Below are 19,138 nucleotides of genomic sequence, written 5' to 3' on the forward strand. Positions count from 1 at the left end.
ATTCCAGAGATTCACCACCCTTTGAGTGAAGAAGTTCCTCCTCAACTCCGTTCTAAACCGCCTCCCCTTTATCTTGAGGCTGTGCCCCCTAGTCCTACTGTCTTTTTTGAGCGGGAAGAGTCTCTCCACCTCTATCCTATCCATCCCATTCATCATCTTATACGTCTCAATGAGATCTCCCCTCGTTCTTCTAAACTCTAACGAGTACAAGCCTAGTTTATTCAGCCTCTCCTCATAGCTCAATCCCCTCAACTCCGGTATCAGCCTAGTAAACCTCCTCTGCACTCCCTCCAGGGCCAAAATATCCTTGCGCAGGTGCGGCGCCCAAAACTGCACACAGTACTCCAGCTGCGGCCTCACCAATGCCCTATACAGCTGCAGCAAGACCTCCCTACTTTTATATTCAATCCCCCTCGCTATGAAGGCCAGCATCCCATTCGCCTTCCTGACCACCTGCTGCACCTGCAAGCTGGGTTTTTGCGACTCATGCACAAGGACCCCGAGGTCCCTCTGCACCGTCGCCTGCTGCAGTTTATCTTTCTCTCATGTACTCATCTAATTTTCTTTTGAATATATTTAAGCTACTGGCCTGAACTAGAAACTGTGGTAGTAAATTTTACATTTTAACCATTCTGAGTAAAGAAATTTCTCCTCCCTTCCTATTTGAATGTGATAGTAACTATCTTTGAACAGAACGGTGACACAGTGGTTAGCCCTACCTCTCAATGCCTGAGACCCAGCTTCAATTTTAGCCTCGGCTCACTGCCTGTTTGGAGTTTGCACATTCTCCCCGTGTCTGCGTGGGTTTCCTCCCACAGTCCAAATATGTGTGGGTTCGGTTGATTGACTATGCTAAATTGACCCAAGTGTAAAGGGGATTAGCAGGTAAATATGTGGGGTTACAGGAATAGGGCCTGGGTGGGATTGCGGTCGGTGCAGACTTGATGTCCAAATGGCTTCCTTCTGCACTGTAGGGATTCTACGTTCTCCTTTCTATTGCCCCTAGCTTTGAATTTTTCAGTAAATGGAAATATTCTCTCCACATCTCCTTTGTTCAAGCCATTCAAAATTTCGAAGACCTCCATCACATCCATTCTCAATCTTATTGCTTCTAAAGAAAAAAAGCCCCATCTTTGCTGAAATCTGTCAGTTGAGTACCAATCTTCCAAACCTGTTTTGCACTTCATTCAGTGTTTCCATGTCTTCTTTATAGTCTTAAGAATGGTGCACACAACTTTGTGGCCTGGTCAAATCCTATGACTTTCATATCACTTTGCGAGTTTTGAATTCTATACCTTGAGAAATAAATCCAAGTATTCTGTCAGTATTTTTAATTACTTTTCTGCACTGTGATGTTAGTTTTTAATGATTTGTTCACCTGTATTTCAATATCCCTTTGCTCATCTACATACTCTATTCAATTATCCCCTAGCTGGGGAATGTTGTGAGCACTGCTGCTTCACAGTACCAGGGACCCAGGTTCAATTCCTGTTTGGGTGACTGTGTGGAATTTGTACATTCTCCCCATGTCTGCGAAGCTTGTTTGGATAAGAATGGATGAGCTGACTGATCGTGGCACTGTGGTACAGGATACCACTCAAGTTAAGGAAGCATAAAAGAATGTAGTGGTAGTAAGTAATAATGAGGGATTGACCCTATTCTGTGCACCAAGAGTGAGAATCCAGACAGCAATGTTACCTGCTAAAGTTCAGAACATCTGCTCAGGGCTGGAGAGGAACTGGTTATGGTTAGGGGAGGATCCAGTGGTTCTGGTCCACATCAGTACCAATACACAGGCAGGAACTAGGCACCAAATTAAGCAGTGCCTCAAAAGGTAATGATTTCTGGATTATTACCTGAGCCACATGCAAATTGACATGAGGCAAATAAAATTAGAGAAATGAATGCATGGTGCAAAGACCGATGTGGGAGGAGTTGGTTCTGGTTTGTGAAGCACTGGCACCAGTACTGGGGAAGTGCAACCTGTACCATTGAGCTGGTCTACACCTCAACTATGCTAATGTTCTAGCACAACTGGGGAAGTAGAGTTTTAAACAGAGTAGTGGGGGCAGGGGATCAAATTTGGAAAGATGTGGTAAACCAGAAAGTATAGACATGGCAAGAAAGATGGGAAATGATAAAGAGACCATGACAGGAAGGGACAGAGGGTACAAATCTAAGAGTAAATCAGCAGATAAGGCTAGATGCTACAAAAATATCAAAAAGGCCAAAACGTAAGGCTATTTATCTGAATGCACGTAGCATTCAAAACAAAACAGATAAACTGCTGGCGCAATGAGAACATTTTTAAAAAGTAAAGTTTACAAGTAGGCTTACATTAACACCACAATGAACTTACTGTGAAAATCCCCTAGTCATCACACTCTGACACCTATTTGGGTACACTAAGGGAGAATTTAAGCACGGCCAATGCACCTAACCAACACGTCTTTTGGACTGTGGGAGGAAACTGGAGCACTCGGAGGGAACCCATGCAGCCACACAGAGAACATGCAGACTCCGCACATAGAGACCCAAACGGGGATTGAACCTGGGTTCCTAGTGCTATCAGGCAGCAGTGCTAACCATTGTGCCACCGTGCTGCCCAAATGCAAGTACGGTCTGATATCTATTAAAGAGGCACGGCTACAGGATGGATGACATCTGCTTCAACATTCAGATCTCAATGTATGTTACATTTAGGGAGGATACAAAGTTAACAGGGGAAGGGGTGGTTCTGTTAATCATGGTGTCAGGACATGAGAGAAGGATCACCCAAGTTCAGGAAACCAGGATGTAGTAGTAGTTTGGGTTGAGATGAGAAATGATAAAGGCAAGAAAGTCACTGTGTGGGAATTGTATACATGCCCCCTAATCATAACTGCATGGTAGGACAGAGTACAAAAAACATAACAGGAGCTTGTCAGACAGCTTCTGCAATAATCATACGGAATTTTAATCTATGTGTTGATTGGAAGAATCAGATGGGCAAGCGTAACACAGGTGAATACAGCACACACTGGAACCAACCAGACAGCAAGCTATACTAGACATGGTATTGTGCAACAGGATGGGATTAATGATAACCCCATTGTGAATGATTTTTGCTACATTTATTAGCACACAATGAAAAGCAGTTTCTTGTGTGCTGTACACAGAGCATACCATTCATAGATAAGGAAACAAGGGAATGCAGAATGTAGTGTTACAGTCATAGCTAGGGTGTAGAGATCAACTTAATGCAAGGTAAGATAATTCAAAAGTCTGACAGCAGCAGGAAAGAAGCTGTTCTTGAGTCAGTCGACCCATGACCTCAGACTTCCGTATCTTTTGTACCCCTAGGTAGCAGCGATCATATGATTGAAATTTATGGTCAGTTTTCAGAGGGGGGTGGGGTAGTTAACCGAAGGCTTATACTTTAAACTTAAATAAGGGCTATTTTGAGGGCATGAAAGCAAGCTAGCTAAAGTGAACTGACAAAATTGCATAAGGGATAGATCAATAGATGGTCAGTGGCCGACATTTAAAAGGGTATTTTAGAAAATGCAGAATAGACACATTCCAATGAGAAAGAAAATTTCCAAGTGGATAGCCCATTGTCTATAGCTGATCAAAAAGTTAAAGATAGCATTAACCTTAAACAAAAAGCATATATTTGCACAATGATAAGTAGCAGATCAGGAGCTTGAAAATAAAGGACAAAGAATAACCAGATTGAGGAGGAGGAAACTAGTGTGTACAAGAGAAAGCTAGCCAGTAATATAAAGGTGGACAGATATTTAAATAAATGAGTTAGCAAAGTGAGCATTGGCCCTGTAGAAAATGTGCCTGGGGAATTAGTCATTGAAAGTAGGAATACGGCGGATGAAATAAACTGGTATTTTACACCCGTCTTTACATAGAAGACACAAATACCATCCCAAAAGCAACCATTAATAAGGACAAACTCAGGAAAATTATAACCGGCATGGTGGCATAATTGTTAGTATTTCTGCACCACAGCATCAGGGAGCTTGATTCATTTCTGGCCTTGGGTGACTGTGACAAGTTTGCATGTTCTCCCCATATCTGCATGGGTTTCCTCCAGGTGCTTCTGTTTGCCCCCTCAGTCCAAAGATGTGCAGATTAGGTTGATTGGCTATGCTAAATTGCCACTTTGTTGGGGGGTTTAGTAGGGTAAATACATGAGGTTACAGGGATCGTGCCTGGGTGGGAGTCAGTGCAGGCTTGATGGGCCAAACGGTCTCCTTCTGCACTGTAGAGATTCTATGAATAATCACCAGGGAAGTGGCATTGGGCAAATTGTTGGATCTGCAAGCTGACAAATCCCCTGATGCAGATGAACTTCACACAAAGGTCTTGAAAGAAGTGGCTAGGGTGATTGTTGATGCATTGATTCTAATTTCCAAACTTCCTAGATTCAGGGAAGGTTCCATTAGATTGGAAGGTGGCAAACGTAATTTCTTTATTCAAAAAGGGAGACAAAAAGCAGGAAACTATAGACCAGTCTTAACTTAGCTTAACGTGTCATAGGGAAAATGTTAGAAGCTATTAGAAAGTTGCAGCAGGACAACTGGAAAAATTCAAGGCAACCAGGCAGAGTCAATATGGTTTTGTGAAAAGAAAAGCATGTTTAACCATTTTATTGATTCTTTGAAGGAATCACATGCTGAGGATAAAGGGGAAACCAATGGATGTACTACACTTATATTTCCAGAAGGTTATTTAATAAATTGCCACAACAAAGGTTATTGCATAAAAGTTATGGTGCCGTTTTGAGACAGTGAAGATTGGCTAGCCAACAGGAAACAGAAATAGCATAAATGAGTATTTTTCTGATTGACAAGATGGGATGAGTGGTGTGCCACAGGGATCAGTATCTGGGCATCAACTTTTTACATTTCTTTTATAATAACGAACAACACGGATAAAGGGTAACTTGTAGATGTGGTGCACTTGGATTTCCTAAAGATATTTGACAAATTGCCGTATCAAAGTCTGCTTACAAAAGAAGAGCTCAGTGTGGGGGGGGGGGGGGGGGGGGGTAACGTGGAATGAGGATTTCTTAATCAATAGGAAACATAATATGCAGAAATGGGTCATTTGTGGGTTGGTCATGGACTTAAATTGGAGTAGGAGCTAGAAGTAGTCAGGGTGGTCCCTCCAGAGCATCTTTGTTGCTAATTAATTGTTCTCCCATCACATGCTGCGAGGAATGAAGTGCCATAGAGATCAGTGCTGAGACACCAACTATTTAAAATTTATATCAATGACTTGGATGAACTGACTAAAGTACGGTTGTTAAATTTGCTGACAACAAGCTTTTTATCCAAATGGAAAGAGCTTGCAGACTTCTGAAAGTCTTGGTCTCCTGATGCATAGATTACAAAAGACTCGTATGCCAATACAGCAAGTAATTAGGAAAGTTAATAGAATGTTTTCATTTATTATGAGGGGAATTGATGAAGGTGGTGTAGAGGTTATTCGTCAGTTGGATAGTATTGGTGGGACCAGACATGGAGCATTGTTACAGCATTAATCTCCTTATTTAAGATGTGAAATGTGTTAGAAACAGTTCAGGGACAGTTTAATGGACTCATAAGAACATAAGAAATAGGAGCAGGAGTAGGCCATCCAGCCCTTCGAGCCTGCCCCGCCATTCAATAAGATCATGGCTGATGTCGTGGCTCAGTTCCACATTCCCGCCCTCTCCCCATAACCCTTAATCCCCTCGCTTATCAAAAACCCATCAACCCGCGTCTTAAAAATATTTAGGGATGGGTGAGTTGTCTCATGAGGAAAGATTGGAAAGGTTAGCTTTGTGGTCACTAGTTCATAAAAGTAAAAGGAAAATTAATCAAAACCTTTAGGACCCAGAGGGGTATTGATGGTGAACGTGGGGAGAATCATAGAATGCAGAAAGTGCCTATTTTGCCCATCAATACTGCACCAACAATCCCACACAGGACACATGCCTGTAACCCCATGTATTCACACTGCTAATCTCCTTGACAATAAGGAGCAATTCAGCATTGCCAATCAACCTAACCCACACATCTTTGGACTGGAAGGAAACCAGAGCAGACACAGGTAGAATGGTGGAATTTGCAGTCACCTGAAACCAGGAATTGAACCTGGGTCCTGGTGCTTTGAGGCAGCAGTGCAAATCATGGTGCTACCCTAGAATGTTTCCTCCTGTTTGAGAATCTGGAACTAGGGATTGCTGCTTAAAAATAAGGGGTCGATAATTTAAGATGGAGTTGTGGAGAAACTTTTTCTGAGCGTCACAAGTCACTGGAACAGTCTTCCTCAAAAGATAGTGGCAGGAAAAGTTTTGAATACATTTAAGGCAGAGTTGATTAACAAGGGGCTGAAAGGTTTTTGAGGGTAGGCAGGAATATGGCGTTGAGGTTACAATCAGAGTGCTCCATATAAAATGCAACCCACCTGCCACTCAGTGGGTTACATACAACTACCTCAACAAATTATTACAAATCATTTCAGCCTGTACTGCAGGAAAGATTCAGAGATTGCCATGGCAACCTAAAGTGAAATCCTGAAATTTTTTTGTTTGAGAAAAGCAGACAGAAATCTCTCTCCCTTTATTCAATTGAGAATCAGAAACATCAATGGTAAACATGATACAAGTGCATTACTCCTATGTTGTTCAACTAATGAAGCTGACTACTTTTTGAATTCTGATACAAGCAGGCACAGGAGTCAAGTTACAGCTCTCCTGGACGTAACTGATGGCACTTTGCGATCTGGGCTGAAGCTCACTCACGTAGGCTTCTGAACAGTTAAGGTACTTCACAGAACATTCCCATGGTAATTGGGCAACTCATACACTAATGCACATCGTAAGTAAAATTCCAAAGTGAGGTCAGTAAATTAACAGAGGACTGTTCTAATCTTACTCTGCCTGTGATATATTTCCTTTTCTCAACCAAAGAGCTTCCTTAACAGCATGTTTATGCTGTTTCCTTAGATTTCCTTTTATTAAGCTTCACAGAAAAAATGTATGCAAATAGGAAGATCGGTATTAAAAATTTCCCTGGGATGATAAATGAAATGGTCTGTAAATTGATGACAATATACGTTTACCAGCGAGAACGCAAAAAGCACCATCTAGTTGTGTAGCCAATTTTGAGTCAGGTCACTGGTGAGAAAAGTTAGCTCCATCCTCAATTTACTAAGCAGCATTGGCAGAAGACTGCAGTAGGGCTCAGCAAGGGAATGGAGTACAGCACCATGAGTAGACACTTGTTTTGATAAATAACGGTTTAATTTTAAAATTAACTTTTTTTTGGTCAACCAGTAGCTACTATTAATTTATCGTAATTACACAAGCAAAAATATAAACTATTTCACTTTTTAATAATAAATAGCATTTGAAAAGGTCGTAAGATCCAAAAGGGTTATAAACTTGAGGCCTTAAATCAGGAATTGTGAACCTGTAAACATTGAAAAACCATATACAACTCTGCACGGAATATGCTTCAAAAAAGCTCAACTTCTGTGAAAATGCAAAATATGCTCAGTGTCACCAAGATAGAGTGTACGTGAAAGTCTTTCACTGTCATTTTTAATTTGCTGATAACCTCATTTCATCTCAAATGAATGAAAATCACCTTACTTCAAGTAACCATGAACTCAAACATCATTACTTATCAGTAAAAACCCTTGATATATTGGTATTTTTCACATAGTAACTGATTTATGCATTAAGACCACTGGCCAAGCAGCAACAAAATAGCAATAAGATGAAAGCTATGGCACAAGCACTAATACTGGATCTAAATCATAGGTTTCTGAGACATTTACTTGAGCTTTGAATGGATTAGCTAATATAAATAAAACGAGTGACTTGAGAACCAAATGAATACACTCCACGATGTACTGATCCTCAAGGAAAACCTTTGCAATGGTCATAAAACTTTTGAAGGAAGAATCAACCATACAAGAGTATTAACAACCAATCTCTTTGTGGTGGAACAGTGACAAATAAATTAAGAGTTGCACTATTTTTAAACAATAAGTAATCAAAACATTGTGAATAACATGCACTTTTGTTGTGATTTATGAAAGGGAATCTAGTAGCTTTTTCTTCTAGTGCTTACTCCAGTGTGAAATAAACACTTGCTTTGATTTATTACTGGGAAAACGGGTGACGTTTCAGTGACTAGTGAAAGTCACTAACTAAATCTGTACAATGTATTGTTACGATGTACCACTTTTACAAAAGGGAATGCAAAGCTGGATGCTTTACTATGCGTTCTCAGTAAGTTAAAATTTTGGACCATCTGGTAGAAATAATGGTAAACAGAAGACACAAAAGGATCTATCCATTCCAGCTTTAATAGCTATTTATAAGGTACCACTTGGGGCCAAGGGGAGAAAATGGCTGTTAAGGGAGGAAAATCAAGAAAAAAGGATTTCATATCAAGGATGAATCATTTGTGCATTCGCTTTCTGCTAATTTAACAATACACTGTCCTGATGTCAACTTTAATGGATCCTTACCATGTTTTGTTTGTTAAGTGTGTTTTTGGTATTGTTTTAATCAAAGAAATTAGGTTGAAACATTTGTTTTGTGAGCGCTCTAGACTTTTGAAATCTTAGAAATAAAACACACACAAAAAGGACAGTATGAGGACCAATTGTTCAATTATTTATCATACATAAGACTGCATGACTATAATACAAAGGGCTTGTCTTTTGTCATTTAACATATTACAATATACACAGCAAGTCTTGACTAGGTCTTACAATCTCTGGACACAGGTACTTAACCTTTTTCCATGCTGTTTATGGTTTACAATGCACAGTCAGAAGTCCTGTAACCAAACTGTGTAGTCAAGCAAACAAAACTGGACTGTAAATTGAGGCGAAACAGGGGAGAAAAGGAGAGACGCGAGCAAGAGCACATGCTGAGATGAGAGTGCCTAGAGCAAGGCAGTGCCAAGACACGAATGAAACATACGCAGACACAAGACAAGAGGCACACACACGAGGAAAAGAAGTGTGTATATTAAGTGACTGGTTGTAATACAGATGTTAACTGTTAAGATTCAGATACAAATCTGACTAGTTTTCATTTAGAAACAAATCTCACATAATAGCTATTTGTATTTGGCATTTATTAGATTAATAGCTGATGATACTGTGTTAAGCACTCCTCCTAACTTAGGTATAGAGTGTGTCAGTATTGATCATTGCTATTTAACATCCTGGATCCTAACTAAGATCCAACATTGCATCCATGACAATACTTCTCTGGCCTTGGTGTTCAAATATAGAGAGACTTTGGATCTCTGGGGTTTGTGCCAATGGAGATCCAAGCATCTTAACAGGCCAGCAGCAAGTATTTGCCATCAACACTCCCTCAAAAAGTTAAATAACAGCCCTGTTGAAGGCTGAATTCAACATCCCATCATTCTGGACTTCACTTCCCAACATTTAAGGACAGATCGACAGCCACAGCAGTGAGTGAATAAGAATTGTGCGGCACTTAGATTCTTACACCATGCTGCAGTTTTATAATATCTGGAATAAAATGCTGCGCCATTAAAGTTGATTTGAGTGAAATCATACCATATATAGATATCCAGAAAAATATCTACAGTCAATGATCAACTGACAATGAAGTCAAAGCCATTGACTGGGTTCCTCTGAACAACAATCACTGGGCACAGGCCAGCTATTAGTGCTTGGCAATTGGTGAAAATGGATTCAAATATCATAGCCTACCAACACTACTGCAGACTGAAAGTGGACTGCTTTTCCTCATCTGGTACTGATCCAGTTGATTCAGATTGTATGGCCATTGATCCATTTATTAATTACAGAAATCCATTTCAGATTACAGACCAACAGGAAAGTTTTCAGCTTGTAAGGACCAGTTGCAGAGACCAATAATCAATCTGTTAAATTCTGATGGCAGGTCTTATAATCACTGCTTATATACATTAAAACAAACCCCAAGTTAGGCTATCCTTATTAATTACATTGTGTCTTCAAGTTTTATTAAGAGGTTGCATTTATCACAGAGTTGCAATTGTTGTACTGCAATTTCTGTCCACAGATTTATGTGCCCTTTTAAATTAAAAAATGGCTTATTTTGGCTCAGGTGAGTTTGTACCATCTACACGTTTTTTTTTTACAGGTGAGTCTCTTATTTAGCATGCGCAATACACAGAATGGTCCATTAAAATATATAGGTATTAGCACAAAACTAGATTGATCGTTCTGCACCAACTGCATTGTGAATGGTTGGTCCTTCCCACCTATGTACGTGAAATAGACCTCATCTAATGAGCTGGTCTGCATCGATGGATACTTGAGGTCTCAAGACCTGCCAAACAAACATCTAATAACTGGACTTGCATAAAATCAGAAACTATTCCTCAGGTTTAAAAGAATCCCTTTTGGGGTAAAAAAGACAGTAAAATGAGATTACAACATATTTAGATTGTGAAAGTACTGCATAAAGCTATCAGTTCCAGTTTTGTTAAGCAATAGGTATAGCCATAATTATAATTAACATTTAAAAAGAAAAAATGATCTAAATATACCTTGTCAAAAGTGCAGAACTGCTACATTATTGGTTACAGACATCTATGTGCTATAAAAACAGCTTTGGTACAATAAATTATCAAAAAAGGAAAATAAATTCTTGTAAAATTCACAGCATAATCGTGAGGCGAGAGCAGTCACATAAAATTCTGCATTTTAAAAATGTTCACAATGAACAGGAGTTGTCTTTGCGCAGAAGTAGTTGTCGTGCTGAAGGAAAAGCAATTTTAGGGTGGGGTGGGTGAGGGAAAAAAAAAGTCCAAGAAAGGACAGTTAATAGTTATTCCAGCAAATTGAGATTGCTACTTCTGTGACCTATAACAGAGGAAGTAACCTTTATGACACACATGACCTCTTCAATCCCTGCAACTGGTGGAGTGGGGAAGGGAAGAGGAGCGAAGAGAGAAAAGATGGGACAGGGTCAGTTTTATTCTCCAACAAAGGCCTCATCAATTACCCATGCTTGCTTTTTCAAAAATTAAGGACTATCTGAAAGTTCAATGACCTCTTCACAATGGCATGTTAAATGATAAGCCTCTTTTAAAACGATTTTTCAGTCAATGTCCAAAATCGAAAGGCCAAGGATATCCGACGGCCGCTCAGAAAAATGTAAGCAGTAGGCCAAGAATGACCAGATGATTGCCACTTACTGCATCTCAATGACTGGACCAAAATGAACATTCAATCACTACTCAGAGCCTTTGAATGATTCAATTGATGAGGGCCAAAAAAAAACTCCAAAGTTCCTGTTTGATTAGAACAAGGTTGTTTTACTAACCACCACTCAGCATGCCAGATGTGCTTTTGAAATTTCATTTACAGTGTCCTCTCAGTTCATACTCTGCTCTGATGGCAGCAAGCTTCACTTCAAACTCTCCTGTTCTGCAGCACATCACAGGACTGTGTTAGGATGTTCCGGTGCTTGGGGACATTTTTTTTTTAAGAAAGCTGACACAAAATAGGTCAGGAAAGACTGAAGAGTGTTGATCATTCATAAAAACAATCTGCAGTTCCATTTCTTCTTTTTCCCAGGTGGCTTTAGAACTAATGCTGCTACTTCACCCATGCCAAGGTGTGCTAACACAGGTGGCAGGATGTTGTGAAAGAGAATTGGAGCATAAGGTGAGGCTACACTTCAGAGTGACCCATAACAAGAAGTGTAAGGTGGTTTCTGGGCATGAATCCAGTCTTAAGCACTTTCACTCCTCAGTCCATTAGCAAATTCCTTTTCAATTTAAAAATATAATTAGCTCTGCGCTTTTGACCTGTCCATCCTGTTTCCTTTGTTCCAAAGCAGCACTGTTCTCAATGCACTTTTTTTGTTAAAACCCCCACCTTGAAGACACACAAACAAAAACAAACCCCATCTCAATGTAGTCACGAGCTTGCGACGGGACTCTGCTGAACGCAAACACCTACCATCGGAGACTCCTCCCTATCCATTCCTTGTCGCGTTGACAAATGCCCTTCTGTCATGTAATGGGGAGGACCTGCTGTTGCTGAGAATTGGTACACTTGTGGGCCGGACACTCCCGTCTCTTGGCGGGGATTGGTGTACGTACCCAAATTAATGTCCACGGTGCCATTCTGAGCAAAGTCCAAAGTATTAGCAACAACAGGCCGGTTGTGATAAGCTTGAGAGCCAGAAACAGATGAAGAAGAGGTGGATGAAGAGGAGTTTGAGGAAGACAAGGACGTCATGGAGTGGTGGCTATGTCCCACTTCCATCGAGTCCTGGGCAGCAGAGCCATTTGTTGGGGAGTTATAAGCTCGTGGCCTGTTCCGGGTGCTCATGGTCTGTCCATGGTGATGGTGGTGATGATGATGGAGGTGGTGATGGGAGCTGTTAGAGTGGTGGTGATGTAATGCACTCTGCTGTTGGGGAACAATGTGGAACGTTGTTTCTTGAACTGGATGAGTTTCAACCGAGATCTGCGTTGTGGCATCACCAGGTGTCCATCCCAAGGCCACAGGATACTGTTGTCGAACCTATTTTAAAAATGCATAGGAAGTAGTTAATTATTTGACATTATATCAAAATTATATACAAACAATTACAACCAGTAGCTACCTCAAACATAAACAAGTTTTAAATAATGTTAGCATTTCATTCTGAAACTAATGCTACTGTTAGTACCCATGTGATAACAGTACAATACATAACTGTAAAACTATAAACCACAATATGGATTTGAAAGATCAGATTTTAAAAACAAAGTATTTACCAGCCACAGAAATACAAACAACATGGACAGGCTGCTGTTAATTGCAAAATTAAATAGTATTTTGTGTAATGGTGGATTGCAGAGTGGCTTAAGAAAATTTGGGCTAAGAATATATAACTGTAAAAAAAAACCATGCACAAATGGGTAAAATGTCTTTGAAACAGTAAGGAAAAAGCTAAAAGTTCAAAATCACATTCCTTTACTCAAGAATAAATGAGAGACTGCAAACAACTTCCCCCAAAGTGTTTCCACCCCTATACAATGCCACCATACTCCACCCACCTCACTTTAAAAGTCTGCTTGCTTCTACAAATACTTCTTTGGTTTAGAAGATGTGGCTACTTTTACTAATGTCACTGTGCAAATTGATGGAAGACACAATTACTCCGGATGAAGCAGACATTAATTTTATTTCTCATTGAAATATAGAATGTTACGGGTCTGGAAAATTCCCAAACAATATGTAAGGACTGATAATCCAATCATATATGTGGCTGACAGAATTAAGTGTCAGACATTGTTGAACTCAAAGCTGCAACCACAGAGATGTAAAGGGAGCACTGGAGACTTTTTCAAACACAGAGCTCACCTGTGGGCTGTGAGTCTCGCAGTCCATGGCCTGGACAGCTCCGCTGTAATGCCCACCACTATGCCGATGCTGATGCGTTGGGTCTGACCTTGCCCTTCCACTATTACTTGTCCCAGAAGAGCCACCTGTTAAATATGAGCATTAGTATGTGTTTCATAAAAAATAGAACACAAAAACAAAGTATCACTTGTGTGGTGTGTGGGATAGGGTTGAAGGGCAGGACTGGAGAAGAGAGTGGAGGAGGACAGGGAGCTAGCAGGAAATAAAAAGGGGAAATCATATCAGTGTATTGGAATGTCAAATCAACTGAAACTGTATATATCCTTGAAACATACAGCAACATTAGGCGAAACAATGCAAGCTTTCCATTAAAGTACTGTTAATATATTAGCTCTAGAGTTGCATCCAGAAGTGTCCAGTGCCAGACAAAATGCTGTCAGCAGAAGCATTTATTATTTTAGCATGCCACGTGTTCACAGGTTAAACACAGGACAATGCACAATTTGCAATGAGTAACAAAGCAGTAACACTGAAAGAGACATACTTTACATCATTAACCAAAAGAATGATGCTCAATTTGTTCATTCTCATCTCTACACCAAAATATATCACTGGTTTGGAATAGATTCAATAGAGTGCATGACCATGTTTAATATACAAACAAGTTTAAAGGCGAATGCAAGTCCCTGTGAAAGTTAGACTACTCCAAACATTCTCCCATATGGAGAACACTGAGACCAGGTTTATAAGATTTCCTGTAGATCAGAAAACTTGTGTTTAGAGATCAAAAACGAAAACTAAAAATTTATCCATGTACGTTTGATACAGCGTGAAGGAACATCAAACGAAGCAGCACTTGCGCTTTTCCAGATTTGCATTCTGAGGATTTCTTTCTGCCTCCTTCCAACTGGGTATGGTATGGTTTACTGACAGAGATGGATTAAAGTAGTAATACTGGAAATTTAAATTTAGTAATGATGGAGAATATTGTAGCTTATACTTCTTGAAATATTTCCATTAGAGCAGAGATCCTGTCATTTCTCAGTCTTGAAACATAGACGACTTCGAAATGCCACAAGCAAATTATATAACTGAACACATCTTTCTTTCATACCTTCCCTATTAATGTTTTAGCTCTTTGGAAAAATATTTCCTGATAAAATTCATACCATGATTTTGTCTGCATACATCTGAAAACTTTTCGTTTCATGTTGTGGTTTGGGCTATTTACCCATATTTGTTGAAATTTGGCATTGTATTTACCATGAACTGCGTGTGTGGAAAATGAAACTTCATACATGTACTGTAACATCTTACCAATTAGGCTGGAATTAGGTTTAATCTTGATTTCTCATCTGCGCAAGTTGCATGCATTTGTTCTCATCATCTTTTACAAAATATCAAATAACCATACAGAACCCATTTCTTGAATTAGAAAAACAACCCACGTTCATTTTGGAAACAGGGTACAATGTGACACAAACTTGAAACATTTCGTCTTTCCGCATTAGGATTAGCGGATCAAAGCTCAAAAGGTGGCTTGTGCAACCTGTACAAAAGGTCTCCATCTAACAAACTGACAAGTTCACTGAAAAGGTAGTCTGGGAATTGCACACAAGATTCAATCTAAAAAAAATTCCACACGGTTTAGGTAACGTTAAAATAAAATTGTTATATGGATAATTTTCTGAACCAAGCAATCTAAACTTTACATCAGACTGCTTCAACATTCAATAACATGACAAAAAAAATGAGGCGAAAGTATCCATTCTTCAGCATGAATGGTCCTCACCTTAAAAATTCACATATGATCTTTCTTTCAAGCAATTTAGATTGTCTGTAACGAAAACACTGAAGTATTTTGCAGTTTATACTATTTTTTGTAGACGTATACCTGAGCTCGAAGATGTGCTAGAAGAGGTGCCTGTAGACTGTGACTGTTCCATGGCAGGGCTCGTTGATACACTATTACTTGTGTTTGTCCCTTCATCTGCTGTCTTTTTGAAAAAGCTGTGCTGCAGTGCATAATAGGGAGCTATCCGTGTCTTAGGATCATAGTCCAGCATCCTCAGAATCAGATCCTTAAACTTCAAATAATCCGCTACAGTGTGGCCAGATTCTCCAGCTCGGCGTCCACCAGGACCACCGGTTTCTACTCCAAGGATGTTGTGAAGTTTCCGGCTTCCAGGAGGCTTATATTCCTATAAAAGGTATTGAGCGTGATAAATACTTCTTCACTAATTGAAACGTTGCATTCAGACAGATACTTTATCATTCACACCTACATAAATCAGTAGAAGCTGAACTCTCAAAGGTTTCAGCAAGTCATCAGCACTTCAATCAGGATTAAACTTAATTATGGACCACACAACAAACTTGGTGTTCCAAATTTGAACGATGAACTTATAACTATGCGTGTGACTAAGATTTGTACCATGTTTTTAGCAGGAAAGCAACAAACAAACATTAAAGAATTGTCAGAGGAAGGAGGATATTAAAAAAGACAATCTGCTTGTCAAGCTGAATCTCTTAGCTGACAAGACAGTCGTACTGGCAGAAGCCGAAAAGCAGATCACAATCAAGTTGGTGCACAGAGAGAAAAATCTGACCCAATTTATAAATCAAGATAACTTCAAAAAATCCTATTAAAGAAAGGTAATAAATTTTCACTGTCTCAGGGGAAATTAGAGATGGGCAATAAATACTGGCTAAGCCAGCTACTTCCATATCCCATTAACAAATTAAAAAAACATCAGCTGTAATAAATTTTCACTTTCCAATGTTTGTGTTTCTATAAATATCAGTTCTTTCTCAATACAATAAATAAAATAATTTTGAAAAAAAAACTTGGGTTTAAAACAATTTGAAGAGGAATCTCACTATGGAAGGAAAATAGACATATTTCTCTCCCCTATAAACTGCTCAACAAAAAGACCGCCAAGAAGTAATTTGAAACCAACTGAACTGCACTAACACATTGGTTTTTGCAGTGCTGATTTTTATCCTTATTTATGTGTTTACGGGATGAGAGAATCAGTTGGCTTGGCCAGCATTTATTGCCCATCCCCAAATGTCCTTGAGGTGGTGATGGTGAGTTGCCTTCTTGAACTAAAGCAGTCTATATTGTATAGGAACATCAAGAGCACTGTTAAGGAAGATGTTCCAGGGTTTTGACACAGTGACAGTCAATGAAAGGAAAAGTCGTTCCACATCACATGATGCATGGCTTTGAGAGCAACTTAAAGGTACTGACGTTCCCACGTGGTCATGGTGAAGGCTTTGAAAGATGCTGTTAAAGGAAGGTTGCTGAGTTACTGCAGTGCACCTCATAGATGGAACATACCCCTGCCACAGTGTGTTGATTGTGATGGGAGTGAATGTTGGAAATAGTGGAGGGGGTGCCAATCAAACAGGCTGCTTGGTCTGGATGGTGGAGCCTCTGGAGTACTTTTGGAGCTGCACTCAACCAGGCAAGTGGTGGGTATTCCATTATACTCTTGACTTGTGCCTTATGACAGTGGAAAAGCTTTGGACAATCAGGAGGCAAGTTACACTCTGCAGAATTCCCAGCCTCTGATCTGCTTTTATAGCCACAGTATTTATATGGTTGATCCAGATCAGTTTTTGATCACAATGGTAATCCCCAGGATGTTGGCTTTGGGGGGGTTAAATGGTAATGTAATTGAATGCCAAGCGGAGATGGTTAGATTCTCTCATGTTGGAGATAAATCATTCACACTGCACAGTGCCAGGCAATATTGCTTGCCACTTACAAGTCCAAGTCTGGATATTGTTCAGGTCTTGCTGAAAATGGACACGGCGATGCTACTAGAATACCTGCTAAGCCATGATACATACTATGAGAGTTATTCATTGTTAGGTTGTATAAGTAAACACAGCAACTTTGCTGATTGTAGCCAACCATCCAAAACTGATAACAAGGAGACCATATCTGAGAACTGAATGTCCAAGGATACTCAGTATTTCAGAAGGACAGACAGGAAAGAAGGTGGTGTAGCTTTGCTAGTAAAGAAAGGTACCAATGCTGACATGAGAAATGATGCAAGTACTGGAGATGAAGATGTGGAATCAGTCTGGTTAGAAACAAGAAATAGCAAAAAAAAAGTAGTCCCTGGTGGGAGCAGTGGGGCACAGTATAAACCAGGAAATACTGGGGGCTTGTAAGATGGGGACAGCAATAATAATGGGTGATTTTAATATGCACATAGACTGCATGAATCAAACTGGCAAGGGCAGCCTCAAGAGAGAATTCATTGAAGATTGTTTTTTGAAGCTATATGTTGTGGCAGCCAAGCTATTCTGGATTTAGTATTACGTAATGAGCAGGGGCTTATTAATAACCTCACAGTTAAGGATCCTTCAGTAGTATGACAGGATCCAAAATTCAGGTTGAAGGCAAGAAACTGGACTCACATTCTGGAGTTAAACAAAGGTAATTACGTTGGCATGAGGACAGACATGGCCACCGTGGATTGGGCAGGAAGACTAAAAGTAGGACAGTTGATAAGCTGTGATAGTTCTTTAAGGAGATATTCAATTCTTCACAACTAAAATATATTCCAGACAGGAAGAAAAATTGTAAGGAGGAAAAAGTATCTATGGCTAAGCAAGGAAGTTAAAGACAACATAAAGACAAAAACTAAGGCATACCATATTGCAAAGACCAGTGACAGGCTGCAAGATTGGGAAACTTTTAAAGGTAACAGGGTTACTAAAAACATAATAAAAAGAGCAACTGTAAATTATGAAAGAAAACTAACATAACATAGCAGCTTTTGCTATCTTTTTATAAGTACATACAGGGAAACGAGTAGCCAAAGTGAATGTTGGTCACTTGGAGGATGAGACTGTGGAATTACTTGTGGGAACACAGAAATGAGAGAGAGATGCTAAATCAATACTTTTCCTCAGTTTTCAGAGAGGAGGACACTAGTACCATCCCAATATTAACAGCTAATGCAGAAGTAATAGAAAGGGAGAAACTGAGAATATCATCATTAGGGAAATAGTACATAAACGACTGGGACTGACAATAAGACATACGAGTAGAACTAGGCCACTTGGCCCATCAAGTCTGCTCCACCATTTAATCATGGCTGATTTTTTTCTCATCCCCATTCTCCTGCCTTTTCCCCATAACCCCTGATCCCTTTATTAATCAAAAACTTATCTACCTCTGATTTAAAGACCTGGCCTCCACAGCCTTCTGTGGCAAAGAGTTCCAGATTCACCACTCTCTGCCTGAAGAAATTCCTCCTCATCTGTTTTAAAGAGTTGTCCCTTTAGCCTGAGGTAGTGCCCTCTGGTTCTAATTTTTCCTACTAGTGGAAACATCCTCTCCATGTCCATTCTCCCAGGCCTCAGTACCTTGTAAGTTTCAATAAGACCCCCACTCATCCTTCTAAACTCCAATGAATACAGACCCAGAGTCCTCAAGCATTGACAAGCTCTTCATTACAGGGGATCATTCTTGTGAACCTCCTCTGGACCCTTTCCAAGGCCTGCACATCCTTCCTTAGATACGGGGCCCAAAGCTGCTCACAATACTCCAAATGAAGTCTGACCAGAGCCTTACACAGCCTCAGAAGTACATCCCTGCTCTTGTATTCTAGCCCTCTCGACATGAAGCCTAACATTGCATTTGCCTTCCTAAATGCCGATTGAACCTGCATGTTAACCTTAAGGGAATCTTGAATAATGACTGCCAAAGTCCTTTGTGTTTCTGATT

At 39.9% G+C, this 19,138-nt stretch overlaps 1 protein-coding gene across 3 annotated transcripts in view; it reads right to left on the minus strand.

Annotated features, from left to right (window-relative positions):
• Positions 1 to 8,650: 8,650 nt before the first annotated feature.
• The window catches only part of dyrk1aa (dual-specificity tyrosine-(Y)-phosphorylation regulated kinase 1A, a), a 113,854-nt gene continuing 103,366 nt past the window's right edge, over positions 8,651 to 19,138 (minus strand). For all 3 annotated transcript variants that reach the window (XM_080203727.1, XM_080203724.1, XM_080203726.1), the window contains exons 10-12: positions 15,284 to 15,590; positions 13,390 to 13,514; positions 8,651 to 12,564 (exon numbers count right to left, since the gene is read on the minus strand). In XM_080203727.1, coding sequence (XP_080059853.1) covers positions 11,953 to 12,564; positions 13,390 to 13,514; positions 15,284 to 15,590 — 1,044 coding nt within the window. In that variant the 3' untranslated portion in view covers positions 8,651 to 11,952. The remainder of the gene's footprint in view (positions 12,565 to 13,389; positions 13,515 to 15,283; positions 15,591 to 19,138) is intronic.

The sequence above is a fragment of the Carcharhinus amblyrhynchos genome, chromosome 15, assembly GCF_965287045.1.
Source record: "Carcharhinus amblyrhynchos chromosome 15, sCarAmb.v2.hapA, whole genome shotgun sequence".
Lineage (NCBI taxonomy): Eukaryota > Metazoa > Chordata > Chondrichthyes > Carcharhiniformes > Carcharhinidae > Carcharhinus > Carcharhinus amblyrhynchos.